This window comes from Eublepharis macularius, chromosome 1 (assembly GCF_028583425.1).
Source record: "Eublepharis macularius isolate TG4126 chromosome 1, MPM_Emac_v1.0, whole genome shotgun sequence".
Classification (NCBI taxonomy): domain Eukaryota; kingdom Metazoa; phylum Chordata; class Lepidosauria; order Squamata; family Eublepharidae; genus Eublepharis; species Eublepharis macularius.
Genome location: NC_072790.1, coordinates 132,052,451 through 132,074,288, shown reverse-complemented (window position 1 = coordinate 132,074,288; position 21,838 = coordinate 132,052,451). Strand labels below are relative to the sequence as shown.

General features: G+C 39.2%; 1 protein-coding gene across 3 annotated transcripts in view; it reads right to left on the bottom strand.

Moving 5' to 3' along the window:
• Positions 1-21,802, bottom strand: part of SCAF8 (SR-related CTD associated factor 8) — a 122,168-nt gene extending 100,366 nt beyond the window's left edge. For all 3 annotated transcript variants that reach the window (XM_054969837.1, XM_055004009.1, XM_054969838.1), the window contains exons 1-4: positions 21,507-21,802; positions 5,622-5,705; positions 1,636-1,680; positions 538-699 (exon numbers count right to left, since the gene is read on the bottom strand). In XM_054969837.1, coding sequence (XP_054825812.1) covers positions 538-699; positions 1,636-1,680; positions 5,622-5,705; positions 21,507-21,536 — 321 coding nt within the window. In that variant the 5' untranslated portion in view covers positions 21,537-21,802. The remainder of the gene's footprint in view (positions 1-537; positions 700-1,635; positions 1,681-5,621; positions 5,706-21,506) is intronic.
• Between the last annotated feature and the right edge of the window lie 36 nt (positions 21,803-21,838).

Here is a 21,838-nt window from a genome sequence, read left to right as displayed (position 1 = left end):
AGCTGGAAATTAAGAAATATTAAGAATAGTTAACATGGATACAGATCAACGATAAAACTAAGATTTTTTAAATGGTGAATATAAAATGTGATATATATGATTGAATATAGAATGCTGAGTATAAAATTCTGGGTATAAGCAATTAAGGAGAGAGGAATAATATGAAATTTAGTTGTGTCGTTATATATCTTGCTTATATTATTTGTTATAGCTTAAATCTACTATTCTGTATTCTGTTCAAGATCCTTTATGCAATTCAAATGTCTCTTTTTCTATTTTAAATAAAGTTTATAAAATATGTTTAAGCCATTAAAGTGTTAATCCTTTTTTTTTCAACCCCTTTTTTCCTTTACCAGTAGGCACTTTTCTACAGAATTCTCATTGAGAATATATGACTCTTTCCCAGTGAAATTACCAAAAAAAAAAGTCATCAAATTACCAAAAAATAAAATAAAGCATTAAAGTTTACAAAACTTTTATGAATGCTGTAACTGGATTTATTTACTTTTAGAGGAGAAAATGTAGAATACAAAATACCTTGTCATCCCCAGGGCAACGATATAAATTCTGGAAGGTGCTAATGATGTTATTGCTAAACCTAGGAGCAAACACATCCTTTTCGTGCCCAAACTGATGTCGAGACTGTCGTACAATAGAGTCAATGACATACAAGCCAGGCACCTTGTATTCTGGTTTACACTATAAAAGAATACAACAAGAAGGTGATCTATTGTATACAAACCATTTGGTGAGCATAGTTTACAATTTATATTCTAAAATTCTAAATAGTGGACTCAAAATGTGGATAGCAAATTGCACGTACTTATGTAGCCACATTTCTCTTTAAGAACATGCAAAAATATTCAAGCTACTTTTCTAACTTTTAAATTGATATATTATTAACCTAGTAGAAAACGGGTACCTTTAAAAAACATTACTGAACATATATCCTGCTCTTCCCAATGGACTCCCACTGAGATAGCTGATCAGGTTCCCACTCCACTTTATTTTAGTAATACAACATCTGTTGTTCTCAGAGTATTATTACAACATTTAGACAGTTAAAGAATTCACCAATCAGTATAACACATGATTACAATTAAACCTCCACTTTACAGCTTCAGCTATTAAGTAATGATTGGTATTAACTTCAGTGAACTTTAACTGTTTCATATAAATGGAATGCTTCCGTTATCAACTAACTTGTTTAACTCAAGATACAGTGAACAGTTACAACTAAGATGGAATAAAGTTTTCTTAGTGATTATGAAAATTAATTTATTTTCTATGTACTTTTCATGTTAAAGCAAGTTGAATTAAAATCAGTACCTTGTACATATTTTAGAAAACAGTCCAGTAGCACCTTTAAGACTAACCAACTTTACTGTAGCATAAGCTTTAGAGAACCACAGTTCTCTTTGTCAGATGCAGAACTGTAGTTCTCGAAAGCTTATGCTACAGTATGGTTGGTTAGCCTTAAAGGTGCTACTGGACTCTTTTCTATTTTGCTACTGCAGACTAACATGGCTAACTTCTCTATGTACATATTTTATTTAGCTTTAAAATATCTATATATCGGCTTGAAATGACAAATTTAACAGAAAATCACAATAATACAGTACTTTGGTAACTTACCTTCTGAATGAATTTCTCAACACTCTGTACAACATGCTTGTAGAACTAAAAAAAAAACACAAAGAGGTTTACAGCAGAATACAATTATATGGTTTGCTTCCTATTTTAGCAACTTCTCCGTTAATTAAAACATGTTAATTAAAACATGTCCTGAATTCACTGGTTCAATCCAGTTGAGTGTGGCTGCAGTTCCTATGGGTAGAGAACTCTCACATGGCTCAAGAGATTTTTTTTCCTGCTCCCATTTCTCCATGCATAAAGGGCAGAGGCTACCTGAAGCATCTGTTTTAGAGAAGGGCTGAGTATCGCTCTCATATCCTATCCAGCCCCTCCTCTATTAGAATTACTAATGTCCCTATTTCCTGCAGTGCAGTCTTGTACCTAAATGGGGGAGCAAAGGAAAATAAGCTTCTGTTGGTGGACTCTGGGCACTGAGACCAATATTGACACAAGCCATCTTGTTTCTTCCATATGAAAATGATCTCTAATTTCTTCTGTTCAATGATTTAAGCTAGTCTAAGAAATATCATGGGGCAAATAGAAGAAGTGTTGCTGATAAAGTGTTTGCTACTTAGTTGTCTACATAAAGCAGTTTCTTGTTTACACATTTGTGTAGCAAGTCTGCAGTACTATAAATATTTTTAACAATTCTGCACTGACTGCCTAACACTTTAGTTACAAGGCAAGTATGTGCTGGTAAGAGTGAAATATTTTCACTTAGGACTAGACATGGGCACGGAACGGGGAAAAAATGAACCACGTGGTTTGTGGTTCATTCATTTTCACAGAACATGAACCACAAATTAGCCAAACTTGAGCCAGTTCCAAACCGGTTCAAGGTATCCCAGAACAGGCACCTTCATGCTCACAGCCAAACTAAACAAGACTTTCCCAATGACCAATACCCACCAAATTTGCAGGGGACATAGTCCTCACTGTCCTCTAAAGACCACCGAATTTCAGAGAGATTGAACCCCGGGAAAGGCATGATCCATGGGTCTCTCCCTTTCCTGTCATTTTTTCTTCGCAGTGGCAGAAACTGGAGTGTCTGCTGCCACCTACTTTAAGGGGCTGGCCCTTTTCCTGGCTGAATAGGCCGGAGTGGGAGCTCTCTAGTTCACAGGGACAGCTGCCAATCAAGCACGGAGGCCTCAGACTGGAGGCAACCAAAAGACTGCCACCGTTGCCTGGGCAATGGATTGAATGGCGCAAAGTGTCTGGCTTCCCGAACCAGCAATGGAATGGAACAGTAGGAAAAATTGTTTGTTCTGTAAAAATGCGGACCCAAGGAATGCGTTTCTTTGAAAATGAACCAGCTGTTCCATTCGGAATTTTGTTCCGTGGTTCGTTTCGTGCCCATCTCTACTCAGGACACGAAAATTTGGAATCCTGGAGTGGGGGCTAGCTTATTAAAAGTATCCTCCTTTCACTGTTTTCACAAGCTGGATGTCTATTATCTACTGCCAAAAAATCTGACAGTTTTGCTCCTCCTGCCAGCTGATAACAACACAGGAGAACTCTCTTACTCAACACGGTCCCAAAGCAAAGAAAAACAGGCAAACTTAAGAGGCCATACAAAATTAGTTAGTAATCAAATGCTACTTTGGGGCCATCAGTTAGCCATCTTTCTTTAAAATCTTAAACAATGTCCAAATACAGGCTAGCATTCTGTGAGGCACTATCATCAGCTGGTCAAACCACAGAAGCAACAGTCAGTTTTAACAAGGGACAAAGACATGTCCTGAACACTATACAGCCTTTTCATTAGGACCACAGACTGTCAAAACAATTTAGGCAGTGAGAAGGTAAGAGCATCAAATCATCTAAAAGGCACTGTACATTCTGCCTCAACTTATCTGCCACAGCCTTCACAGCATTACGGCAGCCTCAGCTTTTACTTAGGTAAGTCAGAAGAGGAAGGGTGACAGATGCCAATGCAGCAGCCACAATATAGTGTCTGGTTCATTAACTGTGGCTGCTCCTTTTGTGCACTTTTTACTAATCGTTTATTCATTTTCTTTCATTCTTAATAGGCAAATGGTCTTCCTACTCTATTTTAACTTGCAGGCTCTCCCTCTCATCTCCCAGGTAAGTTTGGGGGAGGGCAGACTTGGATAAATCTAGTCCGGATCTACAAGGCACATCCAATATTTAGGAAGCTTATACTACCTCTCCTTTCAAAATGTACTGATAAAGCTATAAAACGTCTTAGTAACATAAAATACACTAAAAGCTGTCTTAACTGGCATCCTTGGCAATCTGGGGTTGCTTGTTGATCAAGCAAGAAATCCACTTTCTGCTCCTTCATAGCATGACAGAACTCAGAGAAGGAGCAGTAGAAGGTGGTGGGCTCCTCACTATGGGGGCACCACCCACTGGTGCTCATAGCCATAACATGTAGCCCCCTCAATACCATTAATCAGCTGTGGGGCAGGCCAGTAATTTAAAGAGACAAGATGCTTTCCAACCCTTTAAACTCCTGCCTGGTACACAGCTGATTGACAGAACGGAGGCAGAGGATCTTGGCAGCAGAATCTTGGCCATGAGCACCGCCTACGATTCAGCTTGCAATTAAGCATTTTTAAAAGGTATCAAACTGGACATTCAATTTTCTTTATTCTCCTCCTCCTCGGAAAATTGCCCTCTGCAAAATGAGGAAGCAATCCAAAGTATCAGTGCCTCTATAAAGCCGCCACAGTTCATACATGTTTATGCCCATAACTTTGGAATAACCCCCCAAATGGCTATGGAAGTAAGCTTCTCTTCTGCGGAGTTAAATGCATATTTTTTATTCACACTACACTGTACCAGAGTGAAGTCAATTTACTACCTGGCAACTCCAAATCATGTAGTCAAGATGTACATTGTCGCCATTTTTATTTGTCACAGGTAGCTAGTCATGCAGGTAATTACAAATTTTAAGTATAGTACAGTTCTTTATGGAAAGCTAACTGTAGTCATGTTCCATACTTTTAATTAATTTAAGATGTCACATCATTACAAAAAGTCCTAAGGATTAAAAGTCACAGAAACAGAGTGTATAGCAAGACTGGAGGGCAACAGATTTCAATTATGTCACTTATTAAGTAGTGGAAAAGAGCAGACAGTTGCCATAGAGCCAGGATACTTCCTCTTATAACTGTATTTTAACTTCAGCATTCCCTTGGTAAAGGCAGTTATATACACTCCACCTCCCACAGCACTTAGAAGTTACAGGGTTTAGTTTCTTTTTGTTAAGACTTCTGGCGCTTTTGTGACCATTGCCCGACTTACAAATATAAACATATATAAGCAGAGTCCAGTGGAAGCAAGCAGACTCCTAAAACAGGCAGTATATCCCTGGAGTGCTTCCTCTTTATTGTCATTTTCAGCTAACTTCAGCTAGAAACTTACACTCACCACATCCCTCTTTTAATTCAAACTACTTTTAGTAGGTTGTTGTGGATTTTAGTTGTTTCTATACCTTTTCTTGGTCCCCTTTCCCAAGCTCTGACAGATATTATATTCCAAATGTGACAGACAGACTCCAAGTTATCAATGTATTTCCTCCTTCAATTTGCTTTCCTTGATGAAACATCACTGAAACATCTTGGACTCTTAACAATCAGTCAAAGAAAGAATGATCTGTTAGCTGCCTTCACAACATATTTTCAAAAAGTTTCCAAACATTTGTGTCTAGAAAATGCACTTTTTAATCAGTGATCAGTGCATACTGAACATCATCTGATAACATCCAAGGTACTACAACATAGCCCAAATGGCTATGGAGTACTCGCAATTGCAGCCAGTAAAATTTTCTGAGACAGATGTACATAATTTAATTGAGAGCAGATGTGCATAAACAAACTAGCTAGTTTGCTTGTGTGTCTTATAACACTTCAGATGTTTCAAAGGAACTTCATTGTGCTCAGAAAGAAAAATACTGTATCATCAGAAAGTTGCATAATGTCAAGCACTTTTTATGCTTTGCTATCAGTATAGAGTACCTTTATAGCCTTGATTGCTGCCTTGGTAATCTGTGTCATTTTAGCTTTTGAAATAGGAGGTTTGTAGTCATTCAGCGAGTACAACTGAAAGAAAAAATAGATGTCTGTAAACAAAAATGGAAGGAAAAATCTTCCTATAAGCTTTACAAAGTTTGCAAGTTTTATACATTCATTCTTAAGTTTTAAAGCGCTTTGGCTCCTTAATCCTTGGAGAGGGTGTCAACAGTACATTCCTGGACTGAAAGAACAACACAATACTGACCAAAGAATATCCTTTGGCTTTTAAGTGTCAAGACAAACACCTGAGGTGAAGGCAGAATTAGGACTTACTGATCTGGAAAACAGCAGACTTTATCTCTATATTTAATTGTTGTGAAGGGCAGACCACACACACCCCCTCCAGGCAGATAGCAAAACCTGCACAACAGAGCCAATCACAGCTACAAATGAAGTCACAACGAAACCAACAGACCCCAAGACTGGTAGAAAATTTTAGAATGATCAAAACATGGAGAGTTACATCCCGCCCCCCGCCCCCGCTTTACTGCAATGTCTGTGTATGTAGGTATGTGGGAAAAAATACAGCTGGAGGGACCATAGGTTAACAATATGGCATTTGTTTTGCATGCAAACGCTCCAAGTTTCAGGAGAGAAGGCAGCATCATATAGCCTGATCTTGTCAGATCTCAGAGCTAAACAGGGTCTGTACATGGATAGGAGATCATCAAGGAAGTCTCTGTAGAGGAAGGCGATGGCAAACCATCTCTGCTTCTCATTTGTCTTTAAAGACCCCTTGCTGGGACTGCCATAAGCTGGGTACAACTTGAAGGCACTTTACACACAGAGGAGGTGACGTGAAAAAACCCTACATGAGGTAATGGAGAGCCACTACCAGTCTGAGTAGACAATACTAACTTTGATGGACCAATGGTTTAATTCAGTACAAGGCAACTTTATATGTTCACTGTGGCTTGTCATAGAAACCATTGTTCATACCTACATAACTGCCTACAGATTTAGCATTGGGAGGGACCATACAGGGCCTCACAGGGAGACAGAACAAAGGAGGGGGTGGGGAGAGATATGGCACGGTGGCAAAAATGAGAGGGAGAAGGCAGGGAGAAAGTTACCAGAGATTAAGGGGGAAGCAACAGTGAGTTGGGGAGATGTGAGGCAATGGTGAGCAGGAGGGGGGGAAATCAATTTCCCTACTTCCACAAGTCCTTGTGACTCCCTATTCTGTTACTCCTATTGCTGCACAAACTCATTACCCTCCTTCTCTTCCAGAAGTGAGAGAAAGAAGCTGGAATAGCAGCACAGACAATAGTAGGAAAGAACCAACAGATGCAATTACCAAACTGATTTTCTGTGGGCAAAATCCACTACCTGGCATCAAATCTTAACCCTCTTTTTTCAAATAATTTTTAGAGTCCCTAACTGTATACAAGTTAACACTAGTCATTTGTATACTTAAAAGTGCACATTCAAATTTATAATATATTTTGCTTGCATTTTTGAATCAAGCTGTTCAGAGTGCACTTGCATGGAAGAACCAGAAGATATCTAAGACTTCCAGAAATACAAATCTGTCAAAAATTCAAGAGGAAAGCACAACATAGACAGATGTCAGTTCCAAGTACCTCAGATAAACTAAACTGGCCATGGAAACTAAAGTTCAAACCAGTGCTTAGCTATGAAGTTCATTACGAAGATGCTATGCAGAGTTAGGTAAAGTACAGAGCTTAAAATTTTTCCACTGGAGTTAATGGTAGCCCTTCATTGTGCTGAAGAGTTAATGAAAACACTCAGGGACAATGTTGAAATGGAAGCTAAACCTGCTCCAGTTACTCCATTGCTTGCTGACAGGGCAGATTCCCCACCATCACCATCTTCCTAACTGAAGCTTTGATTCCTAACCCAGTAGACCCATTTTACTTTTATAGAAGTGTAAAAGTAAGATATCTAGACTCTGGGTTAGGGGACATAGTTTGACCTCCTTCAATTGTCAACACATTGTAGCTCCTACAGAATTCCAAAGAAGCCACTGAGGATTGAGCCAGCCCCTAACTGAATACTCCAGCACAATCATCTGCAAATACACAGCTTGGGTTCTGTTTCTACAACAAACAGAAACCAGCAGTTAACATTTTTATATACTTGACCAATATGCTGAAGTTTTTGAAGAGGATCAACTATCAACCAGAAAGTTAAATTTTAGAGCAGCATTCTTTGGCAAACAGAATATTCCTAGATCTCAGAGAAGCGCTAAAGTACCTACATAGAACAGCTCTGTGAGAGAGACAATTTCAACCAGATATTTACATATACCTTTATGTTGTTATAACATCTATTCACAGAACAAATCTCATGCGGCTCAATCTGTTCTACTCAGATACAAATTCATCCAGAGTATCCTAAATAGCCACTGCTTGTGATAACTTCCATTTATAAGTGTCAGCTATAAAAAAAGCTTGGAATTCAAAGCTTCTGTGAGGTGAAGAGGGAAATATCTATGCTAGAAACCTACCTCCAGGTTTTTTTGTAATTATTGCAAAAATGTATAAACATTTTCACCTTTTAAAAGTGACAGTTCTACATAGTTTTGTGACTCTTTACCAGCACATTCTCTACTAGCCAACTACTATTCAAATTACTGGCACCACATAATTCATTTGTAGCATGTTTTTTACCCAATTTGTCATACATATATGTACCACAATAAAACAAATGGACGTTTTACACAATTTGTGAAAACACTTCCCTATCAACTCAAATACCAAATAGCAATACTGTTCCATCTAAGTCCAATCATCTTATTTATTTATTATTTCATATTTATATCCCGCCCTCCCCGCAAGCAGGCTCTTCCTAAACATTTTGAATTTTCCATATTATCTGAAAACCTGCTGGCAAAGAAAACAATGGAAAAATCTCTTTAATGTTTCTTAGGAAAATAATTAATACCAACATGGATTTAGAAGCAGCATAATGGTAATCTACAAATTATGTGTAAAATTACAGGAAAGTAAACAGTACTACCAATATCTTTCTAGTGATTAATTCAGACTTTGAATGATTATGCCTACAAAAACGCCTTTTACTTCTGTTTCAAAATGCTCAGATGCAATTCTAGGCATGCCACATACATCTTACCAACTTAAACGGCAGATTTTGTCAGTTTACAAAGGGAAGTACAATTCAACTGACACATTCCCCTGAAGATAGATCAGTAGAAGCTGAAGAGAGGAAATTCCAGATCCCTATTCTACAGTGAAATCCTAAACAGAGTAACTCTAGTCTAACCCCACTGAAATCAATGATCTTAGACTGGAATAACTGCTTAGATTTCACTGCTAGTCATATTCCTGTTGGAAGCTTATTTTGTTAATTTATGTGGTTAAATATTACCTGTGTGCAAGTATGTTTCTTACGAGTGACAGCAACTGCATGCTTAGTTTTAACCACGTGTCACTGAGTTCAAGGGGATTTATATATTAAGTATACAAAGGAATGCATGATATAAAATTAATCAGAAATTTTGAAAATATAAAAAAAATATTTTCCAAGGTATGTGAGGAAATTTTATGTGAAGTACATGGGGTACTTTTCTTTCACAGCTAAACTTATTTTAATTAACTACTTTAACAAAATAAAATGCATTTATAACTTATTTAGTATATAACATTGTTTTATTTGTTACATAAATGTCTTAGTTGGAAAATGTCACAAGAAAAAAAAAAGAAAGAAGTTTCTTTCGGACATCTACATCTTTGGGAGCGCAGTCTATGAGTGTTTCTATAAGAAACCATGTCCTGGTATTAACAGCTGCTCTTTCCTTCTTGAGAATCTAGATAACATTTATCCCAACTCCTTCCTTCACTACAGGAGCTATTCTAGCTGTATTTGCAAGACAACAACTATCTGAAATTTACAAGTCCTTTGGTAAGTTTTCCTTCTCTCCTCACAAACCAACAACAAAATGGTATTGGACCTCTCATCAAAACAGACTGTGGGATCTAGGGAAGGGGGAGGGGGCTTTTCCCCCTCCAGGAGAAACAGCAGCACCAACAACAACTGCCAATGGTCTTTACAGTACTATTTAACAACCTCTCTTTACAGAGATGTGAAGGTCTGGATTTTGGAGAGGGTCATAGACTTGTTCCCCCAATATGTCCACTGGAAAACTGGAAATTTTACAGAACATAGGGAAAAGTCTCCTTTAAAATATGTTTTGGAATGAATGTTTTTAAAGAAATGCTTTCCAAAGTCTGGCTTGGATCCACAGGTAATTTTATGGACAGAAGAGATTTCTTTCTGTAGATTTCAGCTTCCTTGCCTCCCCTTCCCACTGTAATCCAAAATGCTGTTTGTGAAAGACAAGGGATGCCACGATCAGCATGTGGAAAAATGTGCAAAAATCCACCCTCCGACCACAGAAATCCTGGGTTATCTAACACTTTGAGTAAAATGAAGATACTTATATAGGACAATCTAAAGCAGGGGTCCCCAACATGATGCCCATGGGCACAACTGCACCTGCTGACACTTCTTCTGATGCTCACTAATTATTTTTAGAAAGTGGGGCTTTTACAAAACATGGCTTCTGACTGGCCATTAGAGTATTAACTGGCTGTACAGATTTTTAAAAACATTGTTTTGGCAGAAAGTGTTTCCATAGCACAAGGATCTTCACTGTGTGACTGAAGGCAAGATGTAGCTGTCAGCGCCTGCCATCGCTGCCAGTGGGCGGGGCGTCAGCCGGGCCTGCCCTGGCATCAGAGGGGTGCCAGGGATGCCGCAGGACACTGCTCTGTGGAAGGAGGGGCGGTATACCTTACCCAGACTCCCTCTCAGTCCACTTGCTGGCCTGCTCAACCTGGGCTGCTCACCCTCTGCGATCTCCGTCATCCCTTCCTCCAAGAACTCTCCTCCAAGCCTCTGCTCTCGCACTACTCTACTCCAACTCCACACCATCACTCCTCCTCAAACCCACCACCCCAGAGCTCTTCCCAGCCAACCTTTATAGGGCTTCCTTTCTCTGCCCTGCTCTCCTTCCAGCCTGGTCCTGGGCTGCCCCAAGTAGTGGTAGCTGATCTGGCGCCACTGACCAGCACCAGCTGTGTCTTGTTGCCTGGCTGTCAAGCCTCCCTGACTCTGCTGATTGCTGAAGGCAGGCCCAGCTGTGGCCCCTTGGCTGGCTGCCCAGCTCCTCCCCCAGAATGCCTGTGGCAGCTCCACCTGGAGTTGCTTGGCTCCTGGCACTCCCTGAGCCTGGCTATTGCCTTCTAGCTGCTGTATAGGCTGGGGCGTGGCTCTGAGCTGTTGGGGCTGCTTCTCTTCATCAGGTAAGGGCTCTGCTTGGGCAGCTGCTGGGTCCCTATTTCCCCTGCCCTTGCCCTCTCCCTTCGTGTTGCTTGGCCCCCCACCCTCCCCTTGGGAGGGTAGTACTGGCTGGCCCCTCCCTGCCCCTTCTAGCCCTCTGAGGCTTTGGACCTTTGTCCTGTTCCCTTGGGGTGGGCAGGTTCTGGCCCTGGCTGCCAGCTGGGGCAGCAGGGCAGCCACCTCCCGGCTGCCTCCCATTGCTTCCTCCCAGCAAGGCCGGGGGCTGTGTCTCAGACCCCGGACACACGCAACCATTTTGTGGCTGGCTCCGCTACGTGCAGCAGCCGTTTTGTGGTAGCCATATTGTTGCTGTGTCTACCACAGTGTTAGAATTCCAAATGTGCCCACAGGCTCAAAAAAGTGGGGGGATCACTGATCTAATGGATTAACTAACAATAATTCCTGTTCATACTGTGACTGCATACGTACAAAATGCAACCCCAATTATGTGTTTTGCCACCCATAAGATGCTCCCACCTTCAGAGGCGGTCTATTCTTTGCTTGTGAATTGCTGCCTGCCTTCTTCTGGTAACTTTGATAGCGATATCATAGCCAATACCCTGATTCTGCTGCCTTCTTCATCTTCCCCACTTTTCTACCTCTCTCCTCAAAGAACAGTAACAAAGATACCCGACTATAATCAATCTGCAGTTATGCCTTGCTAGAGTATAAAGATGTCAGGGTAAGCGGAAGCACGAAATGCAAAAGACCCACTGTTGTGAGCTACAAATCCTCAGAAAGTAAAAACTAAGGTATATTTATACCTGCAATTCTCTGTCTCTTGGGTATATTTGCAATTTTGTTTGAATAAAATCAACATTTATACTTAACTTAGATAGGTTTCAACTCACGTTTACAGACATCATGTATTCAGAAAGTGTAGTATCACATTTTTGGGGAAAATATTTATAGAAATGGAAAATATTATGCATCAAATCATTTATGGAACGCCAGCGCTGGCCTTGTTAACTATTTAGGGAGAACAAAATGGAAAAGCGGCATCCAAGAGATAGTGTTTATGTTGATCGCAACCCGTAGGGTAATAGCAAAGTGTTGGAAATTTGCATAATTTTTAAAATTACATTATTCGTATTTTGAGCTCTGGCAAATAGCTCTGGCAGAAAAATTGACACATCAACTTACAGTGCAATTTTATGCAAAGTTACTCCAGTCTAAGTTCACTGAAATCAATGGGCTTAGATTGGAGTAACTCTGTATAGAATTGTGCTGTTAGAATAGTTAAAAGTAAAGCTAAAATGTCAGATTTTTAAGAAACATGGCACAATTTTATTTCATATACAAATCAGAAAGATATTCAACATCAAGATCTATCTAAGCCCTTCCTCATATTATGGAAAAATAATTAGGTATACAGTATACAAAGAAATACTCTTTAAAAATCCCGTGTTATCAAAGAATTCCTGTCTTGGTTGTATCTTCTAAGGGCCAAGCTACAAGTGACGAATGACACAGGTTGGACACTTGTCAGCTTCCCTCAAGTTTTAATGGAAATGTAGGCAGCTTGGCGGAATGTTGGACAAGTGACAGTTGAAAAGTCCATTGGACAGCAGTCAGAGAGCCAAGCTGCAAGACCAGGATGCCTACATTTCCCATCAAAACTTGAGGGAAGCTAACAAGTGTCCAACCTGTGTCATTCATCACTTGTAGCTGGGCCCCAAGATGTCTTGAAATATGTGTTGAATATCAAGCCCTCTGTCAATAATTTGATTCAGCATTGTCTACTTTTGATTTTTATGTGCTTTATTTTTGTAATCTTGTTCTCCACTATTGTAATTTAGTCAGTGGTTGTATTCCTTTCTGTTATTTTAATTTGTTTGGAAATTTAATAAAATGATTTTTTAAAAAGTTTTCTAAATTTTCTATTTAAATTAAATTTTAAACATTATTATTTTAAAGATTTTACACACATAATATTATATAATATTATAATATCATCTTGTTACATTCGCCTGTAATAGGGTCCCCAACCTTTTTGAACTTCTGGACACCTCTGGAATTCTAACACAGGGTGGTGGGCACAACTCGAAAATATCAGGAATTTTGACTCCAGAATTTAAAGATTTAAAGAAAAACTGTTATTTTTTATCTCCTATCTGTCAAACAGTCAATCTGGAGCCACATCTGAATATTCAATATTTTGAAACTTGTCCAATTTTTAGCTACTGTTTGGCAGCTGTCAAAAATACACGTGGTTAACTTTAGGAATCTCTTCATCTATCAAAGCCAAAAATATAATCTTTGAAGTAGAGATGGGCACGAACCAAAGTTCGGCACGAACCAGGCCAGTTCATGGTTCGCGAACCAGCTGTTCATCAGAGGCTATTTCTGACAAACCGTCACAAACTTTAGGGCGGTTTGTTTGGTTCATTTTTCAGTTTGTCACTGCAGACAGCTTGGCGCTGATCAGTCAGTTTCACTGGGTCAGTTAATGATAGTATAACATCACCAGCATAGTTTCAGGTGGGTAGCTATGTTGGTCTGTAGCAGAAGTGCAAGATTAGGGTTCAATAGCCCTAATAGCTCTAGACCAACTAGACGTTCAAGTTGTTAACTTTAAAGCTTCAGCTGTAAATGTCTTTTTTCAACTAATCAGATTTAAAATGTAATCTGAAAAGTTTTGCACAATCTTAGAAACTCACATTTTAAAAGATATGTATAAAAATCATTTCTAGATCACAACTGCTTCTACTATGGTTACACTCTCGCTGATCTTTCATCTTCCATGTAACATTCTTGAGGATGGTGACCCAAGCTGGCAAGGTGACATGAAACAAGCACAATTTAATTAATTATCAAGCATTAATGAACCAAACACTATGGAAGCCACAATGTGAAATAGGAGATACTTCCAGGTCAAAATGGGCATATCCATCTATGTTTGAAGCAACACAAGGACACTCTGACTTCACTCAGCTATGAAACTGCAGTTGACAAAAAATATACCTGCCACATAGCACTGAAAACCAGAATGGGGCAAAACATTCTGAAGCTACTGTCAACACATACCAGTTGAACCGTCAATATTCTGATAAATGTATTGTTATGCATCAGCATCAACATGCATTAATTAATTTGGTATGTTAGCTCACTACTTCTGTTTAACTCTTCTAATAATTCAGGCATATATACCCTGCTTTTTCCCCCAATGGAGACCCAAATTGGCTTCTAACATCACTCTCCCGCCCCCATTTTACACATACAATCATCACCATTCAAAGGTTAGGCTGAAAGAGTGACTAGCCTAGCTCACCCACTCAAACTTGGAGTCTTCCAGATCCCAATTCATAAAAGTCAAAAAAATTATACTTGCCACCAGACATCAGTCCATAAATTTTAATTACTAAGCAATCAACCCAACTTTTGTGTCTCACTCTGTTGATTTTTAAAGTAAAAATGTCCTTAATGTTGCCACAAATAGCCATTCTCAAAGAAAAACAGTCCACACAACAATCATAAAAGAGTGGACAACTTATTATTCACATTGTACAGGTATACCTAAAATATATATAATTTGGAAGATAAGAGTACTTTTCAGTTTTTTCTAGTCTGCTGACCACTGGGAGTGAGACTTACACAATTCCACGTGCCCGTAAGTACAAGAACAGTGAAATAAAGTAGCTAAACTTAATTTCCTTCTATTTTGTACGAAAAGAACCTTAATTGCTTCACTATAAGGTTCTTTATAAACAAATATTATGACTTTAGGTTTCCTTAATCTTTACCTTTTATCTGATAAAAACCCAATATTGTTGTGCTACTATTGTTTCCTTATAGTTGAGAAAACATGCTGGAAAAAAATCATTCACCTTATACATTTGGTTATTTAATCAGCCATTAAAGATCCAAGCATATTGCATATGACAGTTGAGTAGTTTGCAGAGATGTGAATTCCCAGGGTCTTCGCCACAGAACTCCCCCCCCCCCATCCCATTTTTCTGTTGGGGAAGCACTGGAAAAATCTGCAATAAAATATTTTCTCTTTGGGAATGAACAAAATACTTTTAAAGGTGGTTTAACTCAATCAAAGGTGGCAATATAAAGATGTTAAGAATCTATAACATTAGAAATTAACTTCTATGCATACTTGTAGATTAAAGATTTTTCAAGAAATGTTTATTGTTTATATGTCACTAATTTTGTCCACAATTAATGTGTGATAACATCTGAAAATAAACTATTGAGTCCAACATTTCCAATTCTATATAGTTTACTATGATATTCATACATGCTGTTAATTTTCATGTATTGGTATGAGTGATTCTGTTCATTTTTTTAAGAGATCATGTTAGGCACTTTGGGTCCCAGGGAGAAAGGCAAGCCCTAACTATGTTTTAAATAAATAAATATGCCTATGAAGAAATAGTACAATTGACTCAAACAATATGTGGAACGCTACTCCCTCTGAACCCTCCAGAATAATTCACCAATTTGACCTTGAGGAACATTATTTTTCAATATCAAGTATTTTCTTTAGTCTTACCCCTTACAGACACAGGAAGGTGCACTTCTTTTAAAAAACCGGTAAGTGAACAATCACAGCACTTGAAAGTAATATCTAAACTCAGAAAGCAAACGTGTAAAACTGGATGTGGGCATTAATTTAGTCATGTTTTCACTATCTAGCAAGCGTAAAACATGTGCAGTTCAAGAGCAGTCCCAGATCTAAATTTATTACATTTAATTATTTAATCCAAGTCTTACAATGGGAGGGGGAGATAAAGAGGGTGTGTTCCAAGGCAATGAAGGTATTATTCAGCAAAATAAGTATGTTATAAAATGTAACTGACACTCATTCTAAACCTAGAAAAAAATCTGCAACCCTCCTACCCAACAAATCCTGAATACTACATAAAAACATCCAGGATAATACACCTATGTAAATCAGCATAACAGAGGAAATGAAACTCCATCAGTATACCTCACCCTTTCCTAACCAGTCAGGAAAACCAGCATAACTTTTGGTGTTCCATAAGCTTCTTAGTTAAGAACTTGGCCAGATGATCATGCACTTCCTCCACTAGTCCTTTCCTAATTGCATATTCTTCCTGTCATTTCTCCCATAGCCTTAAATCATGGTTAAGAGTTATAACTGCACTACTCTTAACTAAGGCAAATGCTAAACATCTCATCTCAACTAGAATGCAATAACACTGTCTGAAGCAGATTCAGAAAACCTGATCACCACCCTGATTTGCATTAACTATGTTTAAAGTTAGTGCAGATGTAAATCAACAGTTAAGCTACGACAGTTAAGCTACGAGAGAAGAGTGAGGCTGAGTTCACTCTGGAGAAGGGAAGGAACACGTGAGTCTACTGCTGCTATCTTGAGCACCTTCAGCAAAATTGCATATGCTTTGACCATCTTACAGCCAGATTTTAAAGGGCAAAAAAAGCCTCCCAAAATCTGGCATGGAATTCTACTGCTGGCATAAGGAAGCAATCTGCCTACCACGACAACAATAAATTCCAACTGTGTTGATGCTTTTCCTCTAGCTCTTGCACTGCTTACCTGTGCCATGCAACACTCTCTCACTGGAACATCTGCCTCACAGAAGTCATAGTGCCTATGTGCACAGGTGGGAACTAACACTAAAGAAGCTATAGTGTTCCTTTCCCAACCCAAAGATTTGAGATTTAGCTGCAGAGGCACACCTATGGATTCTATTCACTGTATGGATATCTTGCTGAAATACAATACAGAAGTATTTTATTTTCCCTAAGTTTTGAGTGACAATTTAAGGGTCCTAGCCATAAGAGTTGCAAAAATTAGAACCTTAGAGCTTCCAAAACTCACACACACAAACTGAAGTTATTTGAAAGATGCCTCTGAAAAGACAATGTGCCTCAAAAGGCTCTATAGTGAAGCTCAGTGACTTCAAATGTTCTGACTGTTAAAGCCTCTGGGAAATGATATGTGCAAAATTAAGAATAGCTGTCTCTCTCTCTCTTGGTATCATCACCCATCATAGTGCCAGGCTGGGAGCACAAAATATAGCTCTGCTACTTAGAAGAACTCCACTTAGGGAAATAAGGGCAAAATCTAACAGGTAGAAAAGCTGTGATTCATGCTCCCAATCCGTCACAGTAAACAGTCTAGAAAAAGTGAGGTGAAGGTTTAATCTGAAAAACTATAGTCACAAATATTTAATAATAATAATATTTGATTTATATACCACCCTTCAGGACAACTTAACACCCACTCAGAGCGGTTTACAAAATGTTATTATTATCCCCACAACATTCACCCTGTGAGGTAGCTGGGGCTGAGAGAGCTCTGGAAGAGCTGTGACTGACCCAAGGTCATCCAGCTGGCTTAAAGCAGAGGACCGGGGAATCAAACCTGGTTCTCCAGATTAGAGTCCCGTCGTTCTTAACCACTACAACAAACTGGCTCTTAGGGACCACAAGAGCAATTTTTAAATGGCAAAATTTATGATCAGCTATTCTGCTTCCAATTACATTAAAACAGAGACCCACAAATCTTTCCTAGGCTTGGAAAGGTTAATTTTCTCCACAATTCTCACATTCTGCTCCAGAGAGACAAACAGTGCAATCCTAAACAGAGTTACTCTGAAATCAGCGGGTTTAGACTACAGTACCTCTGTATGGCATTCCCTCATCCTTGAATGGCAGAAATGGCACCAGTGGAGTTTTTAAAATTAAAAAATAACTAACTAGTTTATTTATTTTAGAGGAGAAAGGTCAGGTGAAATCAGGGGTTGAAAATATCGGAGACAATAGATATATCCCTCTCTGAGGAAAAATCAGTACATGCAGACTTTAGTTCTTATGCTCTTCACAGATACTTATATGTTTATGTTGAGACTTTTGTTCCTTTGTTTCCCCCAAACAATCTAGTATACTTTCTTTTAATATTCTCTCTCTCTTTTGGAGTTAGGAATGCTGGTACCCACTTTCTAGTACAGCGATGCCCTTCTCTCCAAACACTAGTGCTTTCCTTCATTTGTTAATTGAATCTGAAGGTCTACACAGACAGTTTCCAACCACGTTTGACCTGGGATCTCTTCACTCTCCAGAGCTACATCCCTGTTTGACTGAGTAGGGAAAATCTCCTCTCCTTAGAAGATCTATCCTTTTTCTTTGGCCCAATTGTGACTCTGCACCTACTTCCCAAACTTCCTTGCCAACTTTTTCCCAGTTTTCCTGTTGGTGTTAGAACTGCTCTCCATTAGGACATCTCCCCCAACTCTTTACACTAGATTCCTCTCAGCTAGGACTAACCCTTCTCTTTCCAGCTCATGCTATCTAATCAGATTCCTTGGAGTAGCCTGCCACTCCAGGTAGGTGTCTGTGCAGGATTAGCCCTTGACAGTCCTGCAACTATGTATACAGCACTTCCAGGCTTTTTAAAAAATGCAGTCCATCACACTCTGTTTAGGATTGCACTGAAAGTAAGCATATCTTTTTTATCTGCTAGTTGGTTAAGTGGTTTTACAAGGCAGGAGCATTATATATTTATCTATAGCAACCCCTCACCACCAACCTGAACAATACACAAACTGGCACCATTCTGAAGGATGTACTGTCTCTGTGTTGCCAGAAGTTTTAAAACCTGATAATCCCAGATCCTGTGCACTGGGAAGATTCCACTGTCCTAGTCACAGAAATTAAATTTCTGGTTGACCATACTCATGGTAGGGATCTGAACTCCCCTTGCCCAGAAAACATCCCACCACCTGGATTTTTCAGAGGAAAAATGAAAAAGATTCTTATGAAGTTATTTTTGGAACAAGGAAAATGCTTAAGACAGGGTTTACTCACTCAAAGTGCTTTCTGAACCATATGAAGATTTTATGTAAAACATCTACATTATTAGATAATTATTCTGTAGAGCATAGACTATGATAATTTTCAAGAGTATGTTTTTTGTTTAAATGTGAATAATTTTGTTCACAATTAATACTGCTGTGTATATGATATCGTTGAAAAATCGATGCTTTCAGTGTTAAAACTTGGCTCAGTATCAAACTACACTAATATGGGGTGGTGGTGGTGGTGGTATGTGTGTGTGTGGGGTGTGTGTGTGGATCAAACACCTATCCTAATACTACCCTGAGCAAAGTTCGAAGCCCTTCTCTAACCTAAGAAGGCTTCCTCCTATTGAACAGTTGGATTCACACCACTTTGACTGTGTCTAAGTCAAATTATAATTTTCCTTTTGTTTACTAGAAAATATATAGTTTCTATTTTCAATGTTCACCATTCTCTATTTTTTAGACAGCAGAAGATACATACAATTTTAGTAGTAAAAGGTATTCCAGTTTGCATCTCTCATATTTTGCACAGTTACAATTTAGTTTGAAGGAAATAACATTTATACTTCTAAATTTCATAAGTATGCTAAAAATGTACTATTGATAACAAAGTTGTGACTATGCATGTTGGTTTAAAAAAAAAAACAAGTGGAGGATTGATAAAAAAAAATTGCAAATATTTCAGCATTTCCAGGGTTTCTCCCCCCCCAAAGTTTACACACGTTCCTCCCTTTTCTGAAAAATGTTAACATATCCTATTCTGAAATACAGATTAAATCAATCTAGATTTGCCTTGTACCTACCTTTCAACAAATAGGACTAACAATGCAATCCTAAGCATTTACTACAGCTACTTCAGTGGGTTTAGACTGGAGTTACTGTTTAGGACTACACTGTAAAACTGGCCTAGCCTACTTGCACACTAGCATTCTGATCAATTAAATTAAGAATTCCAGGTTTATTATGAGACTATTACATCAAGAAATAGTGTAAATGATTTCTGAAGAGAAAAATAGATGAATACAGCTAGTTAGTTCCTTCTGCTTCTAATCCATTAACTAATTAGTTCCTTTGATTTAACTATTCCATGTAACTCATTTGTAAATTTCACAGAGACATTTTCAGATGAATCAAGATAGGCCCAGTAACTCTGTCGTACCCTCACACAATCTTCATATAGAAGTTTCAAATCTGAAAACTTGAAAATAAAAACTGATTGAAATTAAAGTCTTCATGTACATTTCAGTGTTAAGACTATTTTTCCCAAACAAAACTGAAAGTACGTTGTGCTCTTGATGACTACATTTCCTTAACTATGGAAATAATAAAATTATTAAAATTAAAGATCAATTCCCACAAAAATTTATTGTTTCCATTTGCCAATTTGTAAGCTTACAGGCCAATCCTAATCGTGTTTTCTGGAAAGTCCCATCCATCTAAATGCAACTTGCTTCTGACTGCTAATAGAGGTCCATATGAATATGCTTAAATTGCAGTCTTATAACTATGTTGATTCAGAAGTAAATCCCACTGAGTCCAACAGAATTGCAACTTTACATTATATAATAACGGCTCAACCATGAAAACAGATAATTTGTATCAATTTCATATACATATTGAACATTAACAACTAAAGCTCTATTAATATACAAGTTAGTATTTGGATGCTTTGATCCTAGCTCACTGTTCTGAAGGAAAAGTATGTGTGTTCAACTATGACCCAAATAATGTTATTTTTTTTGAAGAATCAAATCATGTTTCAAAATAAAAAATACATTATTTGTATAGTGGGAAAGCTTTTAAGAGATATGTGGGTTCATTCAAGAAAAGCTAACACAGAGGTTCTTAGTGACCTGCATGCCCTTCCTTTGTGTACTAATATTTTTTCTAAGGAAACAACCAAATTTTATCAGATACATGTGAAATCCCATCTCCTTAGCAGTGGAGCTGTTTTGATTGGTTGCTCGTAACGTGACCAACCCCCCCCCCCAACACCCCCCATTTGGCTTAATACCCTGCATTTATAACAGGAAGCTCATTTGGTACCCTCATGAGAAGAGAGGGATGTACAGATGATGCTGTTGCTTTAACAGGCTAACGGAAATGCAGACTTTGGAGGCCTCTTCCATCATCTGCAGTGTTGCTGGTCTTGATATCCCACACACAACCTACAAAGCAAAGACTGGTAACAGGGGTTTTTAATTTTGTCTGCAGTAGCGGAAGAGAAAGGGAGAAAGAATAACTCCTCTGTTGCTCAACTGGGATTTTTCCTTACAACAGAGATCTTTATGCATTTTCCAAAATAATCTAGGCCATCACGGTAATGAGGGGCAGCGGGGGAGGTGCACAAGGACGGTATTTAAAGAAGAAAGTGGAGAAAAGAGGGGATAAAAGGTTAAAACCTGCTTGGGGGGGAAATTCAAACAGGAAGGAGGGAGAGCGAGTAAGAAAGCAACCTACATGGGCCAGAAGAGGAAATCAGAGGTTTTAATTTTCCCTTTATAGCCCCTCCTTAGTATTTCATAAAAATCACGGTTTTCCCAGCCTAAAAGCGAGCCCCTCACCAACCAAGCCCCTCCAGACAAACAGGTCTCCCTCCATCCGTATTCCGAAAACGACGGCGAGCCTCCCTCCCCCTTGGCGTGTCGCAGGCAACCGAGAGGGCTGCCTACCCACCGTCCGTCCCCCTAGGAGTCCCAACACAGACCTCGCTATTAAAAGCTTTCACGGCCTCCATGTTGTGGCGGAGGGAGACGAGCTGAGCGGGAGGAGGGGCTGGTCTGTTCCCTGCTGTGGTAAGGATGGCCGGTTTCGTTCAGGAGCCACCGGGCCTCGTCGTCATGGCGGGCGGTGGCGGAGGGCTGGCGGGGAGACGGGTCGGGGGAAAGGACTCCTCCCTGCTTTGCTGGGCCGCCCCAGGGCAGGATCCGTTGGCGCTGCAGGGACAAACACGCAATAGCTGCGGCGCGGGAGCCAATATGGCGGACGGCCGGGCGGGAGGGCTCCTCGCTCCCTTGCAGCAGCGTAGTTCGCTCCTAG